Consider the following 22,167-nt stretch of genomic DNA (forward strand, 5'->3'; position numbering starts at 1 on the left):
TTAATTAAGTTATACAAAAATATTATTTCAGCTAATTTTATTTTTATTATTTTTGCACAAATTTAATAAATAAAAGAGTTAATGAATATACATGAATATGCTTATTGATATAGTAGTAATAATAATGCATTAATTTGGATAGAGGAATTGGTGGTGGAGTTCAAGCAGTACCCTGAAGCATCATACATGAGAAAAATAGTCCTAAACAGAAGGAATTCAGGGGAACAAGGAAGCAGAGCCACTGGTTTCTTTGGTGGAATTAGAAAGCTCCACAATCACCATGATATTCATTTATGGAACAACCGCCTCACGGCACAAGCCCTCCAAGTACTACTACTACAACTTTCAACTTTTCTAACTTTTTTTTTTTTTTTTTATGTTTTCTAAATCATAGAAGTTCCACAACATTAGATAATGAATTATAATAAATACTTTTTTTTTTAACAAAAAGTTCAACACAACAAAGTGGAACATTAATGAAAAGTACTAAACAGATAAAATAAATTAATTCCTAAACATCTTTGACAAAAGTCATCAACAACCCAAAAGATCAAATATCATTCCACTCTTTGTAACTCCAAATCAATCTGTTGACTACATCATTCTGCAACACCCGTTTCTTGATTCCTGAAGATTCCATTCTGCAACATCCGTTTCTTGATTCCTGAAGATTCTGTCATTCTTTTTCACCCAAGTGCTCCAAATAATAAAAATAAAACCAAACTCGCCAACATTCTATCGATTCGACTACATCATTAACTCCTGAACCACGTAAACTTACGACCATTCAGCTCTATATCCACCAGTTCCATATTGCTCTTAACACACTAGCGTCTTTCCTTTCTTCCAACTGCACAACCTCATTGAAGACACCCATGTAGCAAAGAGGAACTTGGCATATTCTCGATAAAAAAAAAAAACTCAATTCTTCTCACACGGCAAACTTCTCTTCCCTTGTATACACACCATACACCAAGCAAACCGCACAAATGAAAATTATTGCTTGTCAATTCCCCTTTTATACACAACTATCTTTCCTCTTTGTAAAAATTACTCAACCTAAACATCATATCATCCCACATTATTAATAAACCTCCAGAAGCACTTTCAGATCCCACAAATTCCAAACCCACCGCATCATTATTCCAAAATTGCACTACATCAAACTTAGTAATCACATCCTTCTTTATCTCTATCAATCCTAACATATTCACATAATTTTACACTTTCAGATCCCACAAATTCCAAACCCACCGCATCATTACTCCAAAATTGCACTACATCAAACTTAGTAATCACCTCCTTCTTTATCTCTATCAATCCTAACATATTCACATAATTTTACACTTAAATTTTTTTTACCATTTATCACTTTCCAACACCCCCTAAACTCCTCATATTTCATGAACTAAAATCATTTAAAAACTTTATTATACACCTTATTCCGGTTTTTGGAGCGGCTCCTTCTTGCATTCTCTTTCTGTTTTGCTTGCTTTTTTTTTGTGCCAATATTTCATTCTGAGCTTGAAGAATAATCATAATGTCCTCATCCTCGTCATATAAAACAACTCCTGATTCGACTGCTAGATTTCAAGCAGCCTTATTTTTAGCCATATCTTTATCCCAACTTCCTCTATGCTCATCTTGATTAGTTTCACTGTCTATATCCTGCTCTGAGTTTCCCGAATCTTCCAAGTTTCTTACAGCCCATTCATCCTCCAACCCGGTTTCCTCCACCATTGCATTCTCATCCTCTAAATATAAATTCTGCACTGCATCACTCCTCATCAGACATATGCCAACATACTGCTTATCACTCCCGTCCAAACTAGCGTGGATCTCATTAAATATACTTGGTGGAATGTTTTCCTCCGCTGTGCTGTTCGAACAATTCTCCGCACGTCCACCAATCTCCTTTCCGACTTGATTCTGCTCGTCGGGTGCATCAGGGACTTCATGCTCCTCTCTGCTAGGGGTGAGCACGGGTAGCGGGTACCCGATTACCCGTACAAACCCGAACCGAACCAATTAAATTGGTTCTGAAACCAACGGGTAATCGGGTCCAACCCGAACCAAACCAATGGCTTTTGTTAGTGATTGGTCGGGTATCGGTTTTGGGGTGCGGAACCCGAACCAACCCGTGAACCCGATCATATATTAATTAAATAAAAAAATAAAAAATATATATGGCTTTTTCATTAGACAATGATTATTCATTATTAATATGTTTGGATTTTAATAAGTTTAGTTTTTAATGTATTTGGTGTTTAACATGTTTGGATTCTTTCTATTGATGTTACAAGTTTATTGTATTTGTTAAATTTTTAAGATAAAAATTTGATTTTTTTTTATGAATTACAAAGTCATCGGGTTCCCAATTACCCGAACCGAACCAATCCGTTCTTAATCGGTTTGGTTTGGTTCGGATACATATACAAAAAAATGTAAATCCGAACCAAACCGAATCAATTACATTTTGATCGGTTCGATTCTAATTTTACCATAAATCCAAACCAAACCGACCCGTGCTCACCCCTACTCCCTGCCCTCCACACCATCAAACTCAGTGCGGACATTATTACCTCCACCACCAGCAGTTGATTTCCGAGCTGCTCCCAGATCCGTCTCGTCAGCGCCATTCACCGTGGCATCAACTCCTTCACGAACTCCATGACCAGCTACACCCTTCTCTTCACCGTCGTCCGTAGCAGCCAACAAAGAAGTTCTTTTAAAACACACAATGACATACTTTCTGTTGCACTAAGTAGTAATTTGAACTTAAATACTACTTATAACTTGGCTAAATCATGTCCAATTGCTTGAATATGCATGAGATATTCTGTATTTAACTCTTACCTTGTAACCCCTAAATGTTTTCTAAGAATAATTTCTACGCTTAATATTTTATATGATGATGACAAACAATTTTGGTAAACTATTTTAATATGTTGCTAGTGTTTCAACCTTGGATTCAAGAAGCCCACCAACAATCTCACTTATATAGACTAATTGACAGAATTACTCAATTTAATGGTAATTTTCTACTTATCTTATTCAACTTTAAAATGCCGTCTGTTTAAATAAATAAAACAAAACAAGATCTAAAATGTCCAACAAACATTACTCCAAATATTCCATAGAAATAATTCCTAGTCTAGAAGACTTATTTATTACCCTTGCTAAGGAGGGAAAAAAAAGAAAAAGAAAAATCAGCCTAGATGAAAAAATTATTTAAATCTTGTCAGAATATATTAGGATCAAATTAGCATTTATTAAAATTATTTAGCATATTTGAATATTTATTATAGAATATTACGTCTTTATTATTTCGATTCTCTTAATATCTATAAATATCCTTCTATATTGTATTATTTCACACAATTTGAATAGACACAAATCCTTTTTCTATTATTCTCTCTTATCCTTGCTAACATATCTAATTTGATATTTATGCTGCAAATAGATGATGGAGCCTAGACTACACTATGCACCTCCAGTAGAAGCACAGTATCCTGTCCATGGCCATCAGTAGAGATTTTGAAATGAATTTCAGGTAGCAATATGCAATAATATGCTTCTTAATTTTCCTTTTTCCACTTCAATTTCAAGTTCAATTCTATTTAAACAAGTAAATTTGTACTTATTGGATGCAAAATTTTAATTGATCATCATAAAATTAGTTCATGATTTTGCTGCATGCAATGCTCCTTATGAAGATAAGTTGATAACTAGTATATAGTCTTGGCTTGTATACTTGAACCCTGCCTGATTCGTGATGATAATTTCCATTTTCTATTTTTGTTTTTATTTAAAGGTATTCAGATTATATTATTGCTTTGAGAAGGCAACTTGCCCTCTTAATAATAATTTGTATAATCACTCACACTATAATAATAAGCATCATAATATGCACTTTATTTCAATTATATTAATCTAAATTATAAGAATTTCAGAATATTATATAATCAATTATATATAAAATTTTAATTTGCACTTGAACTCACTATACTTAAAATTAAACCTATTAAATTAAAATTATGATTTATATGATGACAAAAAAATTTGGTGAACAAGTATTTTAACATTGGTGCTAGAGTTTCAATCTTGGATTCAAGAAGCCCTTCACAATCTCACCCTTCACAATCTCACTTGTATAGCCTAGTTAATTTACAAGTATACATAACTTTGATTTCTCACGGTATCTTCTAATATGGTAGATTAAAGACTAATTTGTCACAGTATTGAATTTTATTTAAGAGTTTGCTGTTAGCCAATAAATTAATACATGCACAAGGCAGAATTTGTACCCCAACACTTACTGCATGCACAAATGTACATAACTAATTTGGATTTAATTCTATTGAGAATTCAAATTCCACCCCATATATGCAGCAATCCATTGATCAATCCGTCAAAAATCAAATTTTTTATATCTAGTTTTCTCCATCTTTTTTAATTGGATTTGCTTTTCCAAAAAAGTTATAAATTTAATATCAAATCCAAAATTAAAAAGAAAAAACCTAATTTAATAGCTGCAGCAGTATTAACTATTAAGTATTAACAACTAAGTAACCATCTAAGGAAACAAGAAAAAAAAAAAAGTAAAAACACATAACAGGAGCAAGAAGAATCAGGACTCGGCTAAACAATCGCAACAACACTTGAGAGTTAAGATAACAACAATTGTAAATATCACGTTTTCTAGATCTCGATGGCAATGTGGACAGAAGCAGACGCAGGTGGTAAAAGCGTGTCACTGTACAATATATATACTTATGTTTTCACGTCATTGCCGTACATTATTGCTCTATAATCTAGATAGTTTTCACGTCGTTGCCGTACCTTGCTTTATAATCTTGATAGTGACACGCAAATTCAACAATTAATAAGTTAATTTAATAGTTGAAAACTGGAAAGTGGGAACATGTCTTATTAGTTATTACTTTAGATTGAATTGAAGTAGCTATCAAATTAATTTCTCAAATAATTGCAATCTTGCTAGAAAGAAATAATAGTGTCTTCAATAATCATGGCTCAGGAGTTGTAGAAATAATCAATAAGTCTTTTATGTTTTTTGACGAGTGGTTTGGTAGTGTCCTCTTTGGTTATTGATGACAAAGACGAAGACGACGAGAGATGATATCACTTGGGATTGTTAGTCATGTTTTATATTTGATTTTTACTTATGTCCTAAACTTTAATTGCTCCACTGTACTGTGTTGAGCACGTTTTAATTTAAAAAAAAATTTCTCAAATAATTGCATACGTGCTGAAAACAATGCATTGTTCTCAAAAATATATTATGAAATAAAGCATGTCATATTTTGTTTGGTTGCACACGATATTTTTCAATAAGAATAAATCTGTCACGTATCAAAATTTTATTTAAAAATTTATCGTTAATTAATAAATTATTGTATGGATTAAGATGTCACATCTAAGCAGGCGAAAGCTGGCAAGCAAATTAAATACATAAGACATATATTAATTAAAACAAATGAGAGAGTAGATAGTAATTAACGAAAGGGCATCGCATATATAGAAATCATCATAACTTCATCTATGCATGTTAGTAATCATAATTAGGCACGCATACAAGCGTGGGATTATTTTGTCATCATACTTAGATTATTTTAGTAATTTTATACCAATAATAAAAATATTTTTTATTGAAAAAAAATGAACATTGATTGTACCTAACAATTATATCTTGTAGAATATTTTAAATGCAAATGTAACTATTAATTTTTAGAATAAAATACATTTGATAAATCAAACCCAATACAATATTACATGAAAGTTCCAATTCCAATAAAGGTACGTATATGTCTCTGACTACAATTTTATATAAACCAAATTCACTGCATTTGAATTATGTATTAAAGTATTAAATCGATTCCATTTTATTCGAATTATGCATCATGGTATTACATCGAATCAATCTTATTCAAATTATTAGGAAACAATGCTAAATCGAAAGTATTCAATTCGATTTACACATTCATAGTAAATCGAATGTATCAAATTCGAATTATACTCGATGGATGTCTAGTACTAAATCGAATCTATCAAATTCAATTTACTAGGATACTAACATATATAAATAGGAGTTGAACGTGAATTTCTCATCATAGTGGGACTCATAATGGTTATTGATGATAACTTTCTGGTTCTGGTGCACTACAGAGGGTCGATTAAAAAAAATGTGATCTGGAATAAAAATTATTGATAAAGATCCGCTGAGTGTTTTTTTCAAATCTTCTATGAGTTTTAGCGAGTTTCAGAATACTAAAATCGAAAAACTGGGGCTGCATGGCGTGAAATGGGTGGAGAAGTTATTCTATAAAATTTTGATTTCCGTGTTGCGTGATGATGTGAAGTATGATTCATTTGTCATAAACAGTGACGAAGATTTGCAAGTTCTGTTTTATTGCCGTAGCCAGTTTTCCGAGGTGAGGACCCTTGAGCTATTGGCCAAGTTTGTAGATGTAGTCTGTAGTTCAAGAGGTTCGAACCAGAATCCTCAATCTTCAGCAATGTCAGCTGCCTCCAATTCGAGACCTCTTGGTGTATCAATGTATCATCGTCTATGCCTGTGATTGTAGCTGAGGCAGTTTTGGTTGCATCTCCTTCCTTCGCAATTGATATAAACTGCAATCGTGACGGAGAAGTAGGTGGCAATCGACCCTTCAGTGAGCTTGCTATTGCCATGGCCGGTACTCCTATTATGGTCCCGATTTTCGGGGAGGATAGAGCATTGGATGGTGTCGAGAATATACTGCGGGATGATGATGATGACAATGATGTGGATCGCGCCACGATTGATGATGATAGTGATGATGACATCGCGAGGAGTATTCCAGCTGGGGGTGGCGGAGAATCTAGTTCAAGAACTTAGCAGTACCCCCTCACTTCTTAGCTGTCGACTTGGATGCCATGTCACAACAGGGGGTTACTGGGAGTACCTTTTGGATTTGGGGCCAAAGATCCACAAGATACAAGAGCTCTGGTTGAGTTCCAAGTTGGGCAATAGTTTCAAGATAAAGAGGAGGTCGTGTTAAGCATGAAGACTTATAGCATCCGCTGTGGAGTTGAGTACAAAGGGTTGGAATTCGATCATCGCAAGTACCATGGAAAGTGTAAGGATTTTGGCAACAGGGGCACATGGTTTCGGATCAGTCTTTGCCAGCGCAGGGGTATTTAAGAGGTAAAATGGTACAATGGACCACATACTTGTCCGGCTCCCTCGATATCTAGTGATCACAGGATTCTTGATTACCATGTTATATCGACTTTCATACTACCTATGATTAGAACTGATGCTACTGTGTCGATCAAGGTACTGCAGAATGCGACAGAGGCACATTTCGATTTTAGACCGACTTATAGGAGGATTTGGTTAGCTAAGTAGAAGGCTGTGGCATAGATTTACGGAGATTAGGAGGATTCATATAATGAGTTGCTGCGATGGGTACTGGGTGTGCAGATCACCATGGCAGGTAGTGTTGCAATGTTGAGGACGAGTCTTGTGCGAGTTAGTAGGCAAGTTGATGAGTCATCAGCTTATTTCCATAAGTTTTTTTTGGACATTCCCATTATGTATTGAAGTCTTCCGGCATTGTAAGCAATTGGTTAGTGTTGACGGGACCCACTTATAAGCAAAATATGGGGGTACACTGCTCATTGCAATTGCTTAGGGCAACAACTCTAATATCTTTCATGTTGCATTCGCACTTGTGGATGGTGAGAATGCAGAATTGTTGTAAGACCCCGAATTTTCAGAAACTAAATATTGTTATTTAATGATTTATTTTATTTATTCAAGAATATAATTTTCAGAAATTTATATATTAATTGAGATTTTCTTATTATTGATTTTAAACTTTAGTGATCGAAAAATAATGAGAGTTTTATCCGCTTTAGTTTGAATAATTAGATTTTGAATTTTATTTTATGATTTAAAGGAAATTAATTTAATTATCTCTAGTTATTGAGTTAGAGTATCTATTTGAAAATAAATTTGTAAATTAATAATTAAATAGTATTTTTATAGATATTATTGTTAGATTAAAATTTAGTTTTTAATTACTCTATTACCCTAATTTTTATTAAAATTACTAAACTACCCAAAATCTTCAAACCCACACTCTCCTAACCCTAATTTTATTATTACACTTTTCCCCTTTTCTCCTTGTCTCAGCGCCGCCATACCCTTTTCCAAAAACAACATAACACTCAGCTTCAGTAAACCAGAGAAAGAAAAGAAAGAAAGAAAGGGAGAAGAGAGAACGGGGAGAGCAGAGGGGAGGAAGGAAGGAGAGGAAGGCGGCACGGTGGGTGTCACTGCCCCCGCCGCCGCTGTTGGCAAGGGAGTAGGAGACCCGAGAGGAAGAGGGCACCGGGGAAGAGAGGGAGCTGTGATCCACAGAGGAAGGAGGAGGGAGACTGCCGCTACAGCTGCGCCACCGCCATCGCGTCCTGCTGCCTGCGCCGCCACCGTCCAGCTCGAGCCACCACCGCGCCATTCGTCACCATCGCGAGGAAGCTCAGAACCGAGGGAGAGAGCCGCGCGAGGAGAAGGAGGCGTCGCCATCCGTGGAGCCCGCATCGTTACCGTCGCCGTTCTTCGCCACTGCCGAGCTGCCGTCGACACAGATCTGACCAAAGGAGAAGAGGGAAACGCGACCAAAATGGGATGGAAGGGAAGGAAGCCACCTTCACCGCCGTCGAGCCATCTCCGCCGCTGTTGCCGTCGGAAACTGCCACTGAAGCTTCTGTTTTCTTGTGAGTTTTTTCGCTACGGGCTGAAGCCGCTGCCGTTGAAGCTTGCTGGAGCTGTGGCTGCACTGTACTTTAGTTCCTTGCTGGTACAGTAAGTCGTTCTTGCTTTGAAACACTTTTAGTCGATGTTCTGTTATGTGGCTGAGGTTTTGCGATGCTATTTGCTATTTGATTGAGTTTCAGTTATTTCTTGTTGCGATTAGAGTAGCTATGGTTGCTGAAAAAGTGATTTGGAGCTTCGGTTGTGGCTACCGCTGTGATGAGTCGAGGGAAAAAGGGATTCAACGCGTTTAATTATGCGGATTGCGAATAATTGAGGTAGGATTTTCTTAAAATTTATTTTATCTTATAGAGTTGTTATAAATAGATTTTAATGTGAGAAACATACGTTTGTGATTATGATTGTCTTATGAATGTGGTTGCTTGCTGGACTGAATGGCTGATTGCTTGATTGTTTGAGGGGTGTGTGATTGTTGAAAAGAAATTAGTTTGAAAAGTTATTTAGTTGATTATTATGAAAAGTGATTTTTCTTGGTTTTGAAGTTAATTTGAGAATGTAAATGAATCGGCTTTGGAAATGATTTGAGATATGAAAATTAATTAATTTTGGAAGCGGTTTAATTTTGAATTAGTTTGATTTTATAAATAATTTAATATTTGAGCTGGTTTAATTTTGAAAAAGATTTATTGTTGGAAATGGTTGGATTTGAAAATAATTTGATATTATAACTGGTTGAATTTTGGAAAATGATTGAGATTTGAAAATGGTTGAGAAAGGGTTTGAGGAATGTTTGGATGGGGCCCGAAAAGGGTGGCAGAGTCCAAGTTTTAGAGGAGATGCTGCCAAAATTTTATAAAATTAGAAGTTTTATTTGAAGTAATTATTTAAAAAGATTTGGTTTTAAACATTATATGTTTTAAGATTGATTTATTTAGAAAAGAAAGAATTATGTTTTGGATTGGGATTGTTGATGAACGGAATGGAAAGAAGGATGATGAGGATTGACTTTGAAATATGATTTTTGAATGAATTTGGAAATGAGATATGGATTGACGAATGACGATGATATTGAGAATGGATTAGATATTGATGAATGTTGAATGAATTATTCATATGGCTTATGAATTTGAATTATCTGAGACACGAGTTTCCCTGGGTAGACGCAGTGGCTTGCCACCACTTACTCCGGGTTGAGACTCGATACTCTGTTGACCCTACGACGTAAGGGTGACCGGGCACTTATAAATTCCCAGGAATGGTACCCCCATTGAGTGATTTGATATATATATATATATATGAGAAAAAGCTATGCATAGACTCATGGGGATGCGCGTCGGGGGACAGTCCAAGGGTTTAGCAAACCGGACTTATCGGGTTGGCTGTATAACCGACATTTGAGCTCATTAGCCATAGGACAGGCATGCATCATACGCATTTGTATGCTTTGCTTGGGTTTGAATTTGTTTTGGTTTGCCTAATTATTAAACTGTTATTAACTGCTACCTGAACTATTTGCTGTAACTGCTACCTAAACCTGTGTTTTTCTTGTTTGTTTTGCCTGTGTTTGTCCTGATGTGCTACTTTTGAGAATGAGTTTTGGTGCTGAATTGATGATTGTGCTGATTGATTTGCGTGGTTGGTTTCTGAATAAGATTTTCTTATAAGAAAAGAAAGGTTTTGGATTTCTGGATATTTAAGTATTGATTTTTGAAAAGGATTTTTGGATTACTAGTTGTTGGTTTTTAAAATATTCAAAGGACAAACAATAATCACTGAGCTTAAAAATAGATATCTCTTTAAATATCTTATTATGACAACTCTGAAACTCTGTGGTGAGACCGTGTGGTTAGGTTCTCTCCCCCCTACAGCTTTATCTTTTCAGGAGACGGATGAAAAAGCTCACGAAGGGTTGTATTGCGTTTCACTTAGTTGATAATGCTGTTTAGTTTTTATTTATTTACCCCTCGCCGTCAATATTATATTATGTAAGAGGGATATGAGTTATATGATTTGTATGTATATAATATGTATAAGTTACTTGAGTAAGAAGTTTTGTACATGTATATGCTTGTTTTGTTTTATTTAAAAAGTTTTCTTTTTCCGCTTTTCAAAAAGAACAGTGATACGATTTCGAGTCAAAGGCTCCTATTTTATTATTAAGTATATGAAGGTGTCGTAATACTTCTTGCTATCAGAGTAGCGCAGCCGGAAGCGTGACATTCTGATAGTGAGGGTATTACAATTGTGATCATTCTATCTATCTCACCTTCGGCAGCACATAACGCCTCAGCCTAGTATTCTAGTCATATCTGATAGGCAAAATGGGATTAAGGCTGCACTGGAGGCTTCTAATGGCGATTGGCTTCCACCTAGTACATACTGGGCATTTTGTATCTGACACGTGGCGGCCAATTTCACCCTGAGTTTTAAGGGTAAGGATACACGGAGGTTTCTAGTGAATGCTGCCTACGCCAAGACTGAGGTTGAGTTTGACTACTAGTTTGACATTTTTCAGTCCAAAAACCTACAATGTGTGACTGGGCTAACAGAATTGAGTATGCTCAATGGACTCAGCATCGGGATGAAGGTCGGAGATTGAGGCATATGACTACCAACATCTCCGAGTGTGTAAACTCGATACTAAAGGGTGTAAGGAACCTTCCAATTTGTTTGTTGGTGACGTTCACCTATGGGAGATTGGCCGAGCTATTTGTCCGCAAGGGACGAGAGGCAGAGACACAGTTAAGAATCGGGTAGCAGTTTAGTCAGCATCTGATGAAGGCTATAGATGCTAATCTAAAGGCCTCAAGGTGTTTTACAATGACCTTGTACAACAGGAATAATTTTGAGTTCACTTTAGCTGAGACCAATCAGACTGGTAGCTTCTCACTTTGCTCGTACAGAGTGTCCTTTAGGGACCAGACCTGTGATTGCGGATATTTTCAAGCACTTCATTATCCTTGTCACCATGCCTTAGCATGCTGTGTAGACTCACGTCTGAGTTGGGCCACCTATGTCCATGAGTTGTAGCAGACGAGGTCGGTGTTCAATGTCTATCGGATTGGATTCACACCTCCGATCCTGAGGGATTTTGGCCACCGTATAATGGTCCGACAGTCATACTGGATCCAACCAAGAGACGTGCGTCTGAATGGCATGCCAGTACTACTAGGATCCTGACTACCATGGATGAGGCTGACCCGAACAGACTGAAGAGATGCGGGCTGTGCAAACATTGGTTCGGCACCCGCCAATAATGTGTAGCATTGTGTTTGTGTAGTGTAAATGTGTAATGTTGATTCAAAATTTTTCTTCGTTGGTTTACTTTAATGATGGTGTCCGTTTTAAGAGGAGTTGCTGTTTGCATTCTCGCTTGACAGTTAACTTATTTTCATCATTCGATTTTCGAGTATGTTACGTGTTATTGACTCATGTTATAAGATGGCGGTATAATACATTATGAAATAGTGATATAACATACATGTTATAATAAATAATATGACATACATGTGCAACTAAATATAGTAAAATACATACGCGACAAGTACGTTGTCTCTCAATAAGATATAACTAGCATATTGATAACTTTGCACGCATAAGAAACATAAAAAATAGAGAATGAAAAGATAACAAAACATCCAACATACATGTCATAATAACAACATAAAATAAATAAAAGAAAACATGAACATAGGAGCGATACTAAATGATATAACACAACATGTGATAATAACAAAATGAAGGACACAACATGAACTCAACAATGCCATAAACCCTAGTCAAAAGAGATGTGATCCTGTGAAGCAGAAGCGGGGGTGCCTGATCTGCCGTGCTCTCTGGGCTAGAGGGACCCAATCCTCGTGTCCGTCCCCATCATCTGCCATATCATTTGGTATGTAATCCTATGATGTCGATGGACCGGGGTGTGCCGGAATATGTGTAACAAATGCTGAAGGGGGTGTCCCGCCCAACGCATATGTGTCATCCATGGGTCCAGTAGGAGGCTCATTCAGATCGACATCTAGGTGTGGCTGCAATCCACCTACCTAAGATCTGCGTCGTGCAAAGTCACCCTCCTGCATGATCACACTAATCTCCTCAAGGAAGCGTGAACTTCCAAACTCCGCGTTAAGGCCCTCACTGCCAAGCAAGCCCGATAGCACTCACCTGGGCTAATGTACGTCTGACTCTCGTGCATCGCCACATCACTGCTAGGAACCCCAACGAAATAATCACCAAACTCTCGTTTGACCACTCCGCCACCTCCGTCACTGCATAATCCACCACCTCCATAACTATCATATCCACCGCAACTATATACATCTCCCTGATGGCCAACACTACCACCACTATCACCTCCTCCACCATGACAACCACCCTTACCACCTCCATTACTATCACCAAAACCACCACCACCCTCACCACCATCACGTCCACCACCATGGCCTCCATAATCACCTCCATGACCACCCCTGTCATATCCTCCACCACCACCTCCGTCACCACCGTCATATCCTCTACCACGACCACCATCATCTCCACCATCACCATCGTTGTCTCCACCACTACGTGCCCTCATCCTCTCCGCCTTTTCCTCCACGTCGGGCTCTACCCCGACCACCATCCCTAACTCTTCTATGGTCGTGACCCCTCACTCCTCTATGACCACGACCCCTTCCCTCCAAAACATCAATGGCATCGTCAAGCCACCTCTACTCATGCTGACTCGAAGGGCATGCCATGCTGCCTCCTCATACTCGTGATACATCGTTGGGGCTGCATTACAATGACAAAATTCTCTAAAAACCAAAACACTTTAAAAAAATAATAATCACCTAAAACGGATCATTCTAATAAAAAAATACTTTAATGTAACAAATATTACAAACATGAACATAGATAACTAAAATATTTAAGAATTAAATTAAATTAAATCAAATTAGCCAAAATTAAATTAAATTATAATGGAACATCGTTAATCAAATATTTACGACAGAAACCTAAACCATAAGGTATATAACTAAACTTGTGGTGCCTCGTTAATCTAACATTTAATAATTTAATTTTTTACATAAATTAAATTATGCTAAATTCTTGCTAATCTTCTATAACCTAGTTAATCCAACACTTAAAACCTAAATTAAATTAAACTCCAACAAAATTTCTAACCTCGTAAAACTTCTAACATTAAAAACTTACAAATTCTAACCAACCCTGTTATCACTACTCATCACCTTTTTACTTAGTTATCCCTCATCCAATATGCACTTGTGATTCTAATATTCTAAACTAAAATTGTTCCATTAAACAATTTTAAAATACCATTTCAAATTTTTGAAATCTAACCAACTACTAAATCACTACTTCTAACCACTATTTATATTGAAAAAATTAATTTTCTAATTCCTAAGTAATTCCTAAATAAAATTTTTGTTAAAGGGTATTTTTATAAAAATATTTTTTTTAAAATGAGTAAAGTTAATGGTAGTTAACACAAAAAATTTTAAATGAATTAAAGAGGAGGTTTTTTTAAAAGTTATAAAGGAGGAGAGTGTACATTTTATAAATAGAAAAGAGAGAAAGATCAGCAAAGAATATGACAAGGAAACACATACTAATTACTTGGGGATCAGCAAACAAACCCTCATTAGAGAAGTTGGCGCATGACCAATGGCTCGATAGAGGTGACTTTGTCCAGAAAAGGCATTCAGCCATGACTGTATACGCGACTCTTTGAACCACAACTGCCTTGCAAAGGATGTTGCGTGGTCTAACGAGGAGAATAGAGACGCCTCTATCATCTTCTCTGCGAACCAACAGCTTCTGGTAATGAGATAGAAGTCTCGGCTCTCCAATTTCCCTGATAGGCAACGGAGATAGAACGAATGTACAGGGACAATTAAAAAATGTGATTGTAGGAAATCTTATATGAGAGGCAACAGTTAGATAAAATCGATTTATATCAGAACCCAGTCAAATAATAGAGCTTTACATGAGGGGATAAGTTTTAAATAATAAGAAATAACTCAATCTAGATATCTTTTCTGATAATGAAATGACTAGAATACAATCAACTATCTCTCCTAGGTGAATCATGACAGTAGTATATATCCATGAAATTCCGTGAATATGAGCTACATCCATCATGGAGAAATGTATTTTAGGAATCGATGGCCTCATCACAATCCTCACCCACGTCATGAGTGGATTCCTCTAAAACCTCATCTCTTGTCAACCGCAAGCCTTCGACATCAAATTCAGGCAAGCTCGTCATACAGAACTGGGGGTGAAAGTCGACCTCACAATGTTCATAATCTTCGCCCATGTCAAACAAATCTCTTGGCATCACATGGACTACTACACTCCATCCATTGTCCACCTCATCCTCCACATAGAACACAAGACGCGCCTCAGATGCTAGGATGTACGACTCATCGTCTTCTCGATCACCGGTGTGAATCGGATTGGCAAAATTGACACAGGTATGACCCAACTCATCTTGTCGTATGCCTCTGCCCGACGTGGTGTCTGCCCAGAGACACTTGAACAAGACTACATTGAACTAACCACTGTAATTTAGCTCGATGATGTCTATTAATCTCCCGTAGTACGAGACATCACCGACGGCAACATTGACATCCCGTTTGCTTGCATAACTCCTAGTATACGAAGTGACATAAATCCCGCTATTTTGTGTTTTCATCCCTTCCTCCCTCGAGATGGTTCTAAATTTAAATCCATTGACGTTGTAAGCTTGATAGCGTCTTGCCTGAGCAAGAGGCCCACAGGCAAGCCATTGCAACTCGTTCGAATGACTGGTGCTTCCAAATGGAACCTAGCATTGAACCATTAGAGGCAAGAAAGCATCAAAGGGTAGTGGGATCCTGTGATATTAAGGATTACCTGATGCTTGAACCAGTTGGGGAATTCTCTCTGCACCACACTATCTATAAGGGACTGGGACCTTGTTTTGCTTCGCATTTTTCTCTTTGAGATGGCTCTATACTCACTATGCATGGTGAAAAAAATGTTCACTTTTATTATTATTAAAGCCATATTAGCTCGCTGGATAATTCTAGAACTTGGTCTCGATACTTACTCTAAGAATTTCTCTATAGTAATGCAATTGACCAGTACATAACGATGTGCTTGAAGGATTTCAGTGGCTGTCAAAGTAAAAAATGAAGCAGCCCCGACCGCCTTTCCAACTTCTGGGAACATGCTGGCAGCCTCATTGGGCAAGGCATCGCTCAGCCGATCGTCAACCCACGTCGGTCGGTTGATCCTAGTCTCGACGTTATCTAGATATCTTGAACAGAACGTGAGAATCTCTTTTGACAAGTAGCCCTCTGCAATAGATCCCTCCGGTTGTGCCCTATTACGCATGTACTGCTTGAGACGACATAGGTACCTTTGAGAACATAACACATAAAATTATAGGTGACAGCTATCCTAAAAAAATAGGTCGAGAAAGCTTAGGTAGATTTCTACCTCTCAATTGGGTACATCCACCGGTAATGCATTGGGCCACCGAGGCGTGCCTCCTCGACCAAATGCACCGTTAGATGAACCATGACTGTGAAGAAGGAAGGTGGAAATATCATCTCTATGTGGCATAGAGTATGGACCACACGATCCTGAAGGAGAGAAAGTTGACGAGGATCTATACATTTGCTGCATAGTAGTCAAAAAAAGGCTGATAACTGAGCCAAGATAGTGGACACTTGGGTGGGCAATATGTGCCTTGACGCAATTGGCAAGAGATGTTCCATTAGAATGTGGCAGTCATGACTCTTCAAGCCCAATAACTTGTGCTGTTTTAAATCAACACATCGAGAGATGTTGCTAGAGTACCCGTCTGGAAAGACCACATTCTTGATAGTCCTAAGAAATACCTCCTTCTATGGATTTGACATGGTAAAGACTGCATAGGGATACTTTCCACCTTCAAGTGGCCACATATCATGCCTGATTCCTATCAACTGGAGATCTTTTCGAGCCTTTAGGTGGTCTTTGGACTTACCACTCTCGTTCAACATGGTGAACACAATGTTGTCGCACACATTCTTCTCTATGTGCATCACATCAAGATTGTGGCATAATTCGTTGTTCTCCCAGTATGGGAGATCGAAGAATATACTCCTCTTTTTTCAAGGATACTCGTCTTGTACCCCGGTCTGCTGTCTGCGCCTTCTTTTACCGCCCACCGCTCCCACCTTGCCGTGTGAGATTGGCACACTCTCCAACTGTCTCAAGATATCCCTGCCAGTCAATTTGATAGGTGGGGATCTATCATCTACCTTTCCATCAAATCTAATTCGGTCCTGTCTATATCTGTGATCGTGATTCAAGAAGCAACGATGACCCATGAAACACCATTTCTGACTGAAGGTGAGCCGCCTAGTCTCGGCGTCCAGATTTCACGTGGGGCAAGCTCTTCCGCCGTACGTATTCCAGCCAGATAAAATTGCCCAATCCAGGAAAATCGCTAATGGTCCACATCAACGCAGCACATATCTTGAATGTTTTCTTCTCACTGGCATCGTACGTATCAACACCGTCCCACAACTGCTTCAACTCATCAATCAGTGGCTGTAAGTAGACATCTATGTCATTGGCAGGCATTTTAGGACCGAGAATAATCATGGAGAGAATAAAGTTGGTTTGTTTCATGCAAATCTATGGGGATAGGTTGTACGGAATAAGAATCATTGGCCATATTGAGTACTTTGAACTGAGGTTTCCATAAGGATTGAAGCCACCACTAGCCAGGGCTAAGCGAACACTGCGCGGGTCGCCAGAAAAGTCAGTATATCTCCTGTCAAATGCTGTCTAGGCCTCGCCATCCCTGGGATGCCTCAAGAAACTGTCAGAATTGGTTCCTCTCTAGTGCCACAACATGTCCACTGATGTCTTGCTGGACATGAATAATTGCTGCAACCGTGGGATCAGAGGAAAGTAGCGGATAATCTTCGCCGGCAGAGGTTTCCCATTCTTCTTGACAACGGCGTTGATCCTTACTAAGGAATTCTTCCGGGTCTTTTGCTTCCACCTGGATGCTCCACACTGTTTGCATCTAGACAGGTCTTGATCGGAGCCCTGATACAGCATGCAGTCATTTGGACATGCATCTATCCTCTTGTACTCAATACTGAGCTTCCTTATGATCCTCTTGGCATCGTGCAAGGTCTTCGGAATCTTTGCATGCTGGAAGGCATCCCCCAGTAGCTCTAGAATCAAACCGAAAGCCTTGTCGCTCACTCCACACATGCACTTGATATGGTAGAGCCTCACCAAGAAAGGCAGCTTAGAGAATTTTGAGCATCCCGGGTACAATTCCTGCTCGCCATCCTCAAGCAAGTCGTGAAAGGCACGAGCCTCGCGGCTAGGTTCGTCAGATAAGTACGGCAACCCCTCCGCAACATCTCCGACATACCCATTCATCGAGTCTTCATCGTCACTCTGCAGTCCCGGCATGTTGAATGCATCGTGGACCATGTCACGCATTTGATCTCCTGAATTTACAGTGGGTTCTAGTTCTTCCCTACTGTTGGATCTCTCGTCTACGATCCTCTCACCGTGATGTAACCAAAAGGTATAGTTAGGGGGAAAGGGTTTCATCAAAAGATGATCGTAGGCGTCCTCTCTAGTTTGGAAAAATCAGAACTCACACAAAGGGCATGGACAATGTATCATCCCATCGGATGATGCATTAGCAAATGCAAAGTCAAGAAATCTATTCAGGCCATCCATATATTCTACACTACCTCGTGGCTTTGTAATCCAGCTCTTATCAATGTCTAAATAGATGAAATATCACAAACAAATAAATGAATAGTAAAAAATTACATAGAACTTAAAAAAAAAAGAAAAAAGGGGTATGTGTCAAGAAAACCAGTAACAGGTTATCACAGTTATGAGATGGGAGAGTACCATACATAATAAGCTCTACAATATATTGTAAGCAAAACCATGTAGAAAGGTATTGGGGAGGTTGCTTACTCATTGTCAAAATTCTGTGCTTTCTAAAAAATTACTGGTAGAAAGAATTGCTGATCCCAAGTCCAAAAAATGAAAAGACAAAGAAAGAAAGACCTTAAAAAATGAGGAAAAAAAATAATAGGAGTAAAAGTTAGATTTATGTAATAATTAATAAGAAACTAAACAATCATAAAGAACAGAAACCTCAAATACAAATTTTCGCCCTTAATTGCGGGTTAACTCAACAAAATAAGAAGAGAATAGCCGGATATAATATCCTCTGTTATGTTTAATTTAAATTCTTTGAAAGATAAATTTGATTAAAAAGATCACTTGAAAGAAATAAAAAGTTCATTTTAGGGAAATATTAATAAAAAACTAATCTAACAAAAAAATTTTGGAGATAAATCTAAACATTTACTCCCAAGATTCTCTAGCAAAGTATAGAATGAATGTTGTTTTTTTTAGGGATGAGTATAGACTATTAAGGAACTAAAATTTTGAAAGTCTTTTAAGTTGAGTAAAATAACACTGTTAAAAGAGAGTGAGATCAAGAAAGATCAAGAAAGTATAGCTTAGTTGTGAGGTTCACAGTATAGATATGTATTTCCTATATACCCTCCATCCTTAGATATTATGAGAGACTAATCTGTTACCAAATTCAGCAGCTGACATATTGATGAATTACCTCAGCTTAATCATAGTTACAACTTACAACCATGCTGACTGTGGAAGATGATCAATAGGGTGCATATTCTTGATTTCATTTTTTCTTCTTGCATTAAAAATTGTTCAAATAAGATAACAGATTTACTGCAGTATCTAACTGCAGGGGAGGGTTTAGGTCTCTTGCTTATTGCATTAGGAGTTGACAATTGTTCAAACAAATATGGCTTATTCTCTCAACCACAATCTTCTGGTGTGATGGTGTTAGCTGCTATACTCCAGTGTGTCCCAGTAAGCCAATTTTGCCTTAGCCTTTTCAATAATCATATAGGAGATTCTAGATCAAGTGATGTTAATATTAACTCCACATTTTTCCATGTTTAGGTTCTAATTAAACAGGGCAAGCGCTGTCAGGGAGACAAGATTTTTTTAGTTTTCGAGCAATGATAAATGTGTTAGAATCCTGCGAGTTTTCCTGCAGTTAAATATTGCAGTAACCATTAAATGCATGAGTGGTTCATTCTACGGTTTGAACTCACTCTTCTCACTTTAGCATCTCATCCTAGATTGGGGTGAGCTTGGTTTCTGACTTCTAATTATTTAACTTCAAAGGAATTACAATGTTACCTTATTTATGTGCTGAAAAAGGTTAATGAAATTCTGCTGAAATAAAATGTTAACTTCTTCTAGCAAGAATGTTTTTACAAAATACCAAGGTCTAAAGCACACTTAACGGACCAGCAAAACAGCAGTTGAAAAATAAATTACCAACGTTCAATGGTCACTTGGAAGAGTCAATTTTACAAAGTCCTAGTTCTTGTAAAAAATGGCTTCATTACATATGTATTCTCAATATACCATTCATCCTTTATCTTTAAAGCATTATGTGAATTTCAACCTTTTCAACCCCCACCCTTCCAATTTAACTTCCCTACCAGGTAATGCATTCTTTTATGAACTGGTGCTGAGATCGTGCATTATTAGATATGCATTCTTGTGTAGCACAGAATGATCAATTCTACTACTTACAAAGCCTAACGAGGAATAGTACAACGATAATAAATCAAGATCATCATATTCATATATAATAAGAAAGTTGAAAGAAAAAAAACCTTGTTTGGAGTGTGCTCTAGAAGCTTCTATGCCGCAAATTATTTTGCAATTATTATCAACAGCGCAAACAACAACACCCTTTGGCAATTTCCATGCACAATACTTAGCAATCGACACCAAACGAAGTCGCTTCCTGCAACAGAACCGGGTTTGTTGATGAGGTTCTAATCAACAATGTCTCTTAAAAGATTGAATTACAATCTTCTAATTAATCTAACTCAATTATCTATCTAGCCAATCACAACTCACGTGTTCAGTTGGTTAAAATTATGATAGGAGCAGAATAATGAGTAGCCAGCTGAGCTTGCTCACATGGGACCAAGTCAGATGAATCAAATCCATAACCCAATCAATGCAGCAGTTAACCCCAATTAATAGAAGATTCGGACAAATTCTTGTTTGAAATTCCGAACCAAAAGTGAAAACACGAAGGAAAGCTTAAGGTGTTAGAACTAACCAGGGACAGGAAGAGGCCGCGATAGCTTAGGATGGCGAATGGTGGAGGGTGGCTCGACATTTTCGTGCACGACGGGCAGAGGACCCAGGATCGGCAGCACCTTCGCAGTGGAGCAGCGACGGCAGCAGAGTTCGCGCGCTTTCAAGGACTCTTCGCGGGGTTCTGCTTAATTTGGGCAAGAATGAATTAGAATTTATAGGAGAAATTAAAAAGGGGTAAAGGAGAAATTGAGTTAACAAATCCTCACCTGGTAGCGTTTTGAGATGCAATCGCCGCTAATTTGTGGCACGCGAAGGAGTCCTGCCTTCACAACCTTGTTTTGGAATAGCAACAATAGGTGTGCTTCGCGGGCTACCAATCACTCTTCGCGGGTTTTCTGCAAATTTGGGGGAAATCAACTCAAGGTTATAGGAAAAAAAAGGGGGCAAAACAAAAATTGATTTAAGATTGGATCCTCACCTAGCGGCGTTTTGTGATGGAGTCGCCGCTGATGATAAGGCACGCGAAGGAGTTCTTCTTCCCCAGCATGTTCTGCGGTGGCGAAGTGTGTGGCTTCCAAATCTTCGCTGCTATTTACCGTGCCTGGCATTTTGCGATGCAATCGCCGCTGATTCGTGGCACGCGAAGGAGTCCGCGCTTCAGAAGCTTGTTTTGCGGCGGCTCTGTGTGAGGCCCCCAATTCTTCGCCACGATGCTCCGCCTCTGTTGTAGTGTGTTTATGCTTCAAACTTTCAACATTGGTTGCAAAAGCTTTTAACCTTATTATCTGTCACTTCAATGCAAATAGACAGATCTAGATGAGAATGTCTTAAAACTTTGAGTTCTTGATGAAATAAAATAAACCCATTTTTTGTACTTAATTTGATTTTAAAAGTTAATGAAATGGAATAAAGGCGTGATAAAACCAGCAAAGACAAATAAAATATACATATATAGTTTTAAGAGTATGAAGTTGATAAAATTATATAAACATAAATTGGTATGCATGCATTATTATTATTTTTTTTTACCAATGATAGGAGACTCGAACTCACAATCTCTTAATTGAGTATGAAAAGATTATGTCATTTGAGCTATAACTCATTGGCTGGTATGTATGCATTATTTGCCTTTTTTTTTTTGTGTTTTGATTTATTTTTCAATCACATTATGATTATAACAACTAACT

At 37.8% G+C, this 22,167-nt stretch overlaps 1 protein-coding gene and 2 long non-coding RNA genes across 4 annotated transcripts; 1 reads left to right on the top strand and 2 right to left on the bottom strand.

Annotated features, from left to right (window-relative positions):
• Positions 112–3,555, top strand: LOC110263887. Of its 2 annotated transcripts, XR_002349622.1 has the most exons (3): positions 112–327; positions 2,956–3,033; positions 3,464–3,555. It is a non-coding gene; the product is annotated as an uncharacterized LOC110263887 (long non-coding RNA). The 2 variants fall into 2 exon arrangements; XR_002349623.1 differs by lacking the exon at positions 2,956–3,033 and having other exon boundaries at positions 114–327.
• Positions 12,867–13,406, bottom strand: LOC107646313 (glycine-rich cell wall structural protein-like). Its single transcript, XM_016350505.1, has one exon. The coding sequence runs from the start codon at positions 13,404–13,406 to the stop codon at positions 12,867–12,869; it is 540 nt and encodes a 179-aa protein (XP_016205991.1).
• On the bottom strand, positions 14,407–21,349 carry LOC110263116. The gene is made up of 3 exons (XR_002348181.1): positions 21,247–21,349; positions 21,000–21,161; positions 14,407–14,642 (listed from the first exon to the last, which is right to left on the bottom strand). It is a non-coding gene; the product is annotated as an uncharacterized LOC110263116 (long non-coding RNA).

This window comes from Arachis ipaensis, chromosome B06 (genome assembly GCF_000816755.2).
Source record: "Arachis ipaensis cultivar K30076 chromosome B06, Araip1.1, whole genome shotgun sequence".
Taxonomy (NCBI): Eukaryota; Viridiplantae; Streptophyta; class Magnoliopsida; order Fabales; family Fabaceae; genus Arachis; species Arachis ipaensis.